Genomic DNA, 9,241 nt, shown 5'->3' with positions numbered 1-9,241 from the left:
AAAGACAAAAGTAACAAAACATAACAGGAAAATACAGGCTACAAAGCTGTGTGTACATAGGGGCGCAGCTTGGTCAGTAAGATTTGGGGGGGGAGGAGCTTCAGATTTTCGGACAAATTAGACTGGCATGTCATGTTTAAATACATTATACCACAAGCCCACTGGGTGTGGTGTGGTGGTAGTGTGGTGTGAATGTATGTAAAAATAAAATTCCTGGTGAAATCCGGCAGACATCTCACCATACCCGCCTGAAATCATGTGTACCCAGTACTTTAAACGTAGTACTTTTAAATTGATAGTACCGGTACTTCTCAGAAATAAGCAGGTACTGTGGTACAGAGTAACTGCACTACTATTTTTCCTTTTCAAGCACTATCTGTACCCAACTATTTATCCGAAAATTAATTTATTAGGAGGGGTGTAGCGCCACCCCCGCTCCGCCCCCCTGAAGCTGCGCCCCTGTGTTTCCAGCTCAGCACACCAGGGTCTTACGGGAGCAGGGCGAACGTTGCAGAGCAGCAATCACAAAACTTCCGGTGGGAGGCGTGATCAGCCCTACGCCGCCTGGCCTGGGCTATGGTTAGTTATGCAAATGCGCCTGCTACTTTCAGGCTGATTCGGCCTCTGGAGCTGTCACCGACAGCAGCTGTTCCTCCCCGGACATTGTGCAATGACTAGTTTCCAAGGCGACTGCTGGACGCTTTGTAGCGCGGTGAAGGCAATCCTAGGATCCGAACGGGTACACACTACCCACAGCAGGAGGAGGGCGATGGCCGGTGAGTGCGACTATTTGAGTTCCTCGCGAGTTGTTGCCTCGGGCCGTAGAAGGAATCTGTTTTTTCCTGCATTGGGTGGCGCTTGTGTTGATCGGGTAGGATTCGATGAGGTAGAGGAAACTGGTACCGAATCACTGCACCTTTGTACCCGCGCTACAGTGCTGGCAAATCTGTGTCTTCCGGTCTGCACCTTCTCTATAGATGCGAAGTGCGTGCGCCTTGTCAAGCGTGACTTCTCTTTCTAGTTTTAGTTTTCAGCCACTGGCACCTGCCAGGCTGGGATTCTTCCCTGCATTTAATGGTAACACATAAAAACAAGACTACAAGTACCAGAATTCCCCTGTTGGGTAAAAAGCCAGGGCTTTTGGATGGTGTCACATCTACATGAGCAGAGCCGAATTTAAGCGCCGGTGCTGCCCGTGCGACAATTGTTTTTGGCACCCCTATCCTCTCCCCAACCAATGGTCTCCTCCACTGATTCGCTCACTATCGCCCCCCAACAGTGCCCTTCATCCCGCCATAGCCCCTCTCTCGCATGTAGTTTGTTTTAAAACGCTGGTTGGGGCTGGCTTTACTAATAGGAATGTATATCTACCCAAATGGACCCTTTTTTAGCAACATTAGGAATAGATAATGGAATACTGGGGAAAATTAATAGCGCCCTAATCTATATTATGCAGTTTGCATACAGCTCTTTGATGGCAGTTATTAAGCCACTGTTCTATATTAGGACTGTAATGTATGAACTGCTGTAACAAAAGGATCTATGTAACAAAAACAGTATGCACATAAAATACCATTCTGCGATCTGCATAGTACAAGTTCTTTGTAGCAGGCATTTTAACCCTCTGCGCCACTTTATGATGAGTCAAACTGCCACTGGACAAAACTAGCCAACAGGAGCATTAATCACTTGACATTTGTATTGCTGCCTGAAAACTGCTGGATGCACAAGGCACTCTACAGCAAGTGCTTTTAAAACCATACGATATTATTAATCATAGTGCACCCAAAGTTAGCACCACCCTAAAGCCAGTCTTGGATTTGGGCCCTCTTGTTAAATCTGCACTCATCTAGCTCATGTTCATCACTCTTCTGGTACAGGGATGTGGCTATCAATGGTGCATCAGTGGCACAAAGACTTAGCTATAAAGGGTTTTCTAGACCGAAGTGGTGTGGTTTTATACCACATAGCATTTGATTAGAAGATCATTTTCCATGCTTACACTATATGGTACCCTTTCTAAGCCAATGCGCGTACATTACATAAGCAAAGGTATAGGAAGTACCCTCTTTCTTCGCATGGTTACACACTTTTTCTGCCTGATGTCAGTGTGTTTGACTGTGTTCATTGGGATCCTGCTAACCAGGACCCCAATGATTATGCTCTATCTCCCAAAAGTCTGTATTTCACCCACAATTGGCACACTGGTGTCCCACTATAAGTCCCTAGTGTATGGTACCTAGGTACCCAGGGCATTGGGATTCCAGGGGATCCCTATGGGCTGCAGCATATATTTTGCCACCCATAGGGAGCCCAAGCAAAGGGTTCTGCAGGACTGCTATTGCAGCATGCGTGAAAAGGTGCAAGTACCCTTTCACTGCCACTTTTCACTACACCAGGTTACTTATAAGTTACCCCTATGTCAGGCCTTCCAGCCCAGAGGGCAGGGTGCCAGGTACCTATGTGTGAGGGCACCCCTGCACTAGCCGAGGCGCCCCCACGAACTCCAGGCCCATTTTCCCGGACGTCGTGAGTGCGGGGACACCATTTTACGTGTGTACTGGACATAGGACAATACCTATGTCCAGCTACTTAAAGGTAACTCCGAATATAGGCATGTTTGGTATCAAACATGTTGGAATCATACCCTAAGGGTTTTGCAAGCATTGGTTGTATGATTCCATGCACTCTGGAGGCTCCTTAGAGGCTCCTTAGAGGACCCCCAGTATTGCCATAACAGCCTTCTGGGGGTTTCCAGCCAGCCCAAGCTGCTGCCACCTCCTAGACAGGTTTCTGCCCTCCTGTTGCTTGAAAAGCTCGAGCCCAGGAAGGCAGAACAAAAGATTTCCTTTGGGAGAGGGGTGTTACACCCTCTACCTTTGGAAATAGGTGTTACAGGCTTGGGAGGGGTAGCCTCCCCAAGCCACTGGAAATGCTTTGGACAGCACATTTGGTGCCCTCCTTGCATAAACCAGTCTACACCGGTTCAGGGTCCCTGGGTTTTGCCATCTTGGGTTCAAGGTTGGCAGGGAACTCTGGGAGCATCTGAGTGGCCAGTGCCAGCAGGAGACGTCAGAGCCCCCTCTTGATAGGTGGTCACTCAGCTAGGTGACCAATCCTCCTTTCAGGGCTATTTAGGATCTCTCCATTGGGTGGTTCCTCAGATTCGGATTGCAGGAATCCTCTGCACCCTCCACTTCGAATTCTGACAGAGGAAACTGCATCTGCACTCTTCAGGACCCTACAAGCTGCAACAAAGAAGCAAGACACCTTTTGCAACATTGTATCTCCGGCTCCTTCCAGCAACTGCAACATTTCCCCAGTTGTGCATCCTCTGAGGACAGCCCCTCTTCAGCCTGCATTAGAAGAAAGCCGGAATCTCCCTTGGGGTGAAGGAGTCACTCCCCTGCTTCTGCAGGCACCAACTGTGATGACGACCGGCTGCATGGATCCCCTCTCCTGCTGAGTTGCGTGGATACTGCATCATGGGTGGTAGACTGAAGTGGTCCTGACGGTTCTCTCTTCCAACTGTCCAACATGGGTGAAGGTAAGCCCTTGCCTGCCCACGCAGGACAGTACCCCATGCACGCGTCCTTTGCAGCTGCCAAGGCTTGTTGGCATCCTTCCTCCAAGATCTTCCGGCATCTTGAAGCTCCAGCCCCCAGCGCTCCTTCCTGCGGTGCACAGCCCCCTTAGTGGTTCTCCAGCGGCGTGGGAGCCTTTCTTGTAGTGCTGTGTGGGCCCCTTCTGCAACTCTCCTATTCCCATCCTGTGGGAGCTGCCTGGGCTTCGGTGGGCTCTCTGTGTTGCTGAGGGCCCCCTCTGACTCCTCTTCCTGAGTAGAGTCGACCTGGTCCTTCCTAGTCCCCGGCAGCTCCACTTTCCGTTAACCGCAAGTTTTGTATGTGCCAAGGCTTGTTGGCGGAACTCGAAGATGCAAACCCGACTACAATCCTCCTTCTGGCGTGGGACATCACTTGCATCCTCCTGGAACCTGACTTAGTCGTCTTGGGTCCAGTGCTGACTCTTCTTCCTCACCGGTGGTTTACGTCTTGCACCTTCTTCCTGTTGGGTAGGGGCTCCTGCCCTTCCTGGACTCTTCTGTGCTTCTTCGACTTGGTCTTCTTCTTCCACAGTTCTTCTTGTCCAGTGTTGGTGTCCTGCAGTCTCTTCTGGGTTTTGAAATATTGTTCTTTACTTCTCTGTGTGTGTCCTGGGTAATTTACTGTGATTTACTCTTGTTTTCCTGGTTGCTGGGGTGGGTTGTGGTACTTACCTTTGGACTTTCCTAGTACTCCCAGTGCCCCACTACACACTACACTTACCTAGGTGGGGAACCACTTTCGCATTCCACTTTCTTAGTATATGGTTTGTGCTCCCCCTAGGCCCATTTCTAACTATTGTGATTTTCACTAATTGCACTGTTTTCTAACTGTATGCGTATTTCTGCATACTAGTGTATATAACTTGTTTATTACTTACCTCCTAAGGGAGTATAGTCTCTATGGTATTTTTGGTATTTGCGTCACTAAAATAAAGTACCTTTATTTTTGTAACACTGAGTGTTTTCTTTCATGTGTGTAAGTACTAAGTGTGACTACAGTGGCATTGCATGAGCTTTGCATGTCTCCTAGATAAGCCTTGGTTGCTCATCCACAGCTACCTCTAGAGAGCCTGGCTTCTAGACACTGACTACGTTACACTAATAAGGGACACCTGGACTGGTATAAGGTGTAAGTACCATAGGCACTCACCACACACCAGGCCAGCCTCCAACAAAAGGCAAATTATTTTATGTGATGTATTTAGAAAACGTGAACTCACAAAAAGTGAGTAGGTAGATGGCGAACCTGGGATATTGCATAGTCCGTCGTAGCGGCCGGTAATGATGCCCACATCTTCGTTCAAGTGCATGGCGCAGTTCGACAATTTAATTACAGCAATTTTCCTGCCGAACTGCGCAACAAATGAAAGGCAGAAAAGTGCTGCCCCTTTTTACATTGCATGTGTTCTAACGTGCACAGCACACCGCTAGCGTGTTAAACCCTTCTGAGATATGTAGAATTTAAACTGGATGGAAATGCTCCCAGTACAAATCCTGTGCCAGCCAGCACACACCCCTTCCTGCACCATGTGGGGCTGTGCATCGCACATGGCAGCCAAATTAGAGCATCAACACAGGAGATGACAGCAGCAGGCAAATTGGGTTGCTGCAATTCGTTGTGTGACCATTTAGTAAAATATTCATTATTTAAGTGCTTATATTGTTTCAGAGGTTATATTTTTAGTAATATGCTATCAGACTTTATCTACTGCAAACCTTTCTTATAGGTTTCCGTTTAAAGAACACATTCCAGAACAGATAATGGCCTTACAGTACCTTTAAAAACAACTCTTTGTCACCATAATGGTCCAAACGAGTCTACGAATGAAACCCTGTACTGGCTGCCAAGTAGCCTTTAGATACGCTGATTAACCAATACATTTACGTTTCTTTCAGGTGGCAGCCAGGCACCTTCGCTCCCTTCACAGTGGAGCAGAGCCCTCTTTCCCATTCAGACTGAGACAGCCCAATGTAGGCACTAATGGTGCAGGGAACAGTTGTTTTTTGACACAAAGAATTGCAGCTGTTTTGGTAAAATTAAAAAAGCCTGTGAACTTTGTTTCCAATAAATCCTGCCCACTTTGACCTCTGTAACTAGTCATCACATGTACCCCTTTTCCCTATTTGCAGCTACTGTAACAATGTCACTCAGGAATATATATATATATATATATATATATATATATATACATATATATATATATTTTTTGCCTGTACAGAACAACGGGCACCGTATTTCATCTGAGACTTTTGATTTAACTTTTTGAAGCATCTGTACCTTACACCTCTGGCTGAAGTCCTCGCATCTCCATGATTCATTCTTTGTTTCCTTCCTCTCCATTGCTGTCTTCTCACTGTCTCCTTCTGCATGCACTCCCTTTCTCCTCCTCTACCCCACCCTTACAGCATCCATTTTAGGGCATCCTCATTCCTCACTCCTCATCCCTATTTATCATCCCTGCTTCTCATCGATCATCCCTACTTCTCATCCACCATGCATCATCCCTACTTCTCATCCACCATGCATCATCCCTACTTCTCATCCACCATCCCTGCTTTTCTCCCAGCATCCCTACTTCTCATCCAGCATCCCTACTTCTCATCCAGCATCCCTGCTTCTCTTCCATCATCCCTGCTTCTCATCCATCATTCATCATCCCTACTTCTCATCCATCATCCCTACTTCTCATCACATCCCTGATTCTCTTCCATCATCCCTACTTCTCATCCATCATACATTATCCCTATTGCTCATCCATCATCCCTGCTTCTCATCCATCCTCCCTATTTCTCACCCATCATCCATCATCCGTACTTTTCATCCATCATCCCTACATCTCATCCATCATCCTTGCTTCTCTTCCATCATCCCTACTGCTTATCCCTGCTTCTCTTCCCTACTTTTCTTCCATCATCCACACTTCTCTTCCATGATTCCTATTGCTCATCCCTCATCCCTGCTTCTTATCCCTACTTCTAATCCATCTTCCATCATTCCTACTTCTCATCCATCATCCCTATTCTTCATCCATCATCCCTACTCCTCATTCCTCGTCCCTCAGTCACACCAACACATTTTCGGTTTTGTGGAACACGCCTTCATACTGATTGGTTGGCAACAGCCAATCAGAGTTAAGAGAGAGAGCTTCATTCTATTTCACTGAAAAGCAGACGTCTCATTGCATGTGCTGGGTGAAGAGGGAGGTGAGGAAAGGCAAGTGTGTGTTTGTTTCCAGTGAATTCAAGGCTGTGCAACAGTTCATTTTATTTAACTAAGTGTTTTTTTCTGTTTACACAGGCCTCTGCAGAAAGCTCTGCTGGTTTGGGAAATACAAGGAGCCCACAGCTTGGGCTATAAATCAGCTCTTGGAAGAGAAGTAGGGATGAGAAGCAAGGATGAGGGATGAGAAGTAGGGATGATAGATGAAAAGCAGGGATGATGAAAGAGAAGGAGGGATAATGGATGAGAAGTAGGGATGATGTATGATGGGTGAGAAGTAGGGATGATGGATGAGAAGTAGGGATGATGTATGATGGATGAGAAGTAGGGATGATAGATGAAAAGCAGGGATAATGAAAGAGAAGGAGGGTTGATGGATGAGAAGTAGGGATGATGTATAATGGACGAGAAGTTGGGATGATGGAAGAGAAGCAGGGATGATGGATGAGAAGTAGGGATGATGTATGAGAAGTGGGGATGAGGAGTGAGGAATGAGGATGTCCTAAAATTGATGCTGTAAACCCTCTCCTTTCACACCCACCCTGATATACAGAAATCTTTTCTTTTTCTTAGATGCAGTCAATATTCTGACTGCTCTGTACTTCCTTCTCACCCGTTGTCATAGAATTACAGCTGGCACATGTGTGACCATCACCGCGTTCACTGTGCAAAGAGTTGACGGATTGAATGAGCAGGTAGTTTATGTCACATTGACAAGCATTGCTTTCAGCCACACCTATAGAGCTCTCACTCTCTCCGTCATGAGCATCTATCTGCCTCGAGGCACATCAATTTGCACTAGGCGCTATGCAAGACACAATTGCAGGAATAACAAAACCACGGAAACAAAACTGCAAAAAATGAAATACTCCTAGGAAAAAGGGAAATATGTACCATTCAGCGGCTGTCAAGAGTAAAATATTTGGGAGTGTTGTTTGACTCTTTCCAGCAGAAGATCGACAAACTGTTGCTTCCTTTCTTATTTACCGACATCATTCCCTTCCATCATGCTGGCTACAGCTAGAGCCTAATGGGCTATTGAAATGCTCTTTATCTCACCAACCTTGGTCCCTCCTTAATACGGTAGTTTCTTAGGGAGATTGTCTGCCTACGGTGCTACCCTCAGCTTCGGCTCACTATCTCCAAGTCACTAAAATATCTAAGATTAGCAGGAGAGTGGTATTTGCTTACTTTATGGCTAAATTATGGACCAAGTTCCCGCTCTTTCTTTTATTCGAAACCAGCATGTACCTATTTAGGAAAGAGATAAAAACCTTGTCTCTTTTTACTTTAATGCTTATTTTTTGTGACCTTTAATGGTTTATCTTCCTACTTAGTGCTTGGACGCCATTTGCAATCATATTCGTTGCAAATGTATAAAGTAAGTAACTGCAAAATGAAGTGAAATGTAATAGCAACTTTGTCATTGACTTGAATTACTTTAAGGGTTGTAAAACACTTTGTCAAGAAAGTAAACAGTGTTTTTTACCTGTAAAGATAAGAGCAAGAATCTTTTAATTCTTGCGGCACTGAGCACTGGCAGGACCAGCCCCAGTTAAAGCCCAACCATATACCCCCCTTATGCTGACAGTACTTCCTCATATATTAGACCCACAACCACTGGGCGACCTTCAACGAACGACTTTCAATCAGGTGGGCATAACAGGTGTCTGTAAGCTTCAGGTAGATGTGCTTCCTTCATTCAAACAACCAGGCATACCGTGTGGTCGTACACTTAATTTGCCTTTAGTCTATCAGGCATGCTAGGTGGATGTCCACTTTCAATAGTGGTGCTTCCTTCATTCTGCTGGGTGAGTTCCTGCTTCCTGTATGCTCATTCTGCTTAGTACTACTGGGTGGCAGTCCACTTCTATAATTTCCTAGCCATACATTCCCTCACAGGTGAACCCTTGTTCCTTGATCCAATTCCTCCCCCATTGTATATGGATTCACCTGAAACTGACTAGGTTTAACTAGCCAGAATTTCTAATTCCCTCACTTTCCACCAGTCCTGCAGCTGACATTGTGGTTGCGATTGATTGACTTGTAAGTTGGCTTCTAAGTTGTAGATACTATACAAGGAAATTAGTGTTCATTCTTCATCCTTATTTTTTTGTATTCTTCATGATATGAGAGAAGCATTTGAACTAACTTCTCAGGGAGAGAGGGTTACCCCCAGGTCCCACCGTCCTCGTCCACTTCATTACTTATGGAGAGAGAGATCTCTCCATAAGTAATGAAGGGAACGAGGACTACAGGACCAGGAGTAATGAAGATTACCGGTAAGTAGCCAGTCATTTATCAGAGGCTGCAGGAGTTTAATTACAGGGCTCCCCCCTTTGTCTTTGAATCAGGTGCTGCCCTTTGGCCAAGCTAGAAATTGGATAGGGGTGTAGCTCCCTTTCTTCACATAGGAC

At 46.0% G+C, this 9,241-nt stretch overlaps 1 protein-coding gene across 1 annotated transcript in view; it reads left to right on the top strand.

The window, feature by feature from the left end:
* Nucleotides 1-536: 536 nt before the first annotated feature.
* Nucleotides 537-9,241, top strand: part of LOC138282619 (myosin heavy chain, clone 203-like) — a 262,838-nt gene continuing 254,133 nt past the window's right edge. The window contains exon 1 of the mRNA XM_069220406.1: nt 537-776. Within this exon, the coding sequence (XP_069076507.1) occupies nt 671-776 (106 nt within the window). The 5' untranslated portion in view covers nt 537-670. The remainder of the gene's footprint in view (nt 777-9,241) is intronic.

The sequence above is a fragment of the Pleurodeles waltl genome, chromosome 2_2 (genome assembly GCF_031143425.1).
Source record: "Pleurodeles waltl isolate 20211129_DDA chromosome 2_2, aPleWal1.hap1.20221129, whole genome shotgun sequence".
Lineage (NCBI taxonomy): Eukaryota > Metazoa > Chordata > Amphibia > Caudata > Salamandridae > Pleurodeles > Pleurodeles waltl.
This window is presented reverse-complemented; position numbering and strand designations above follow the sequence as displayed.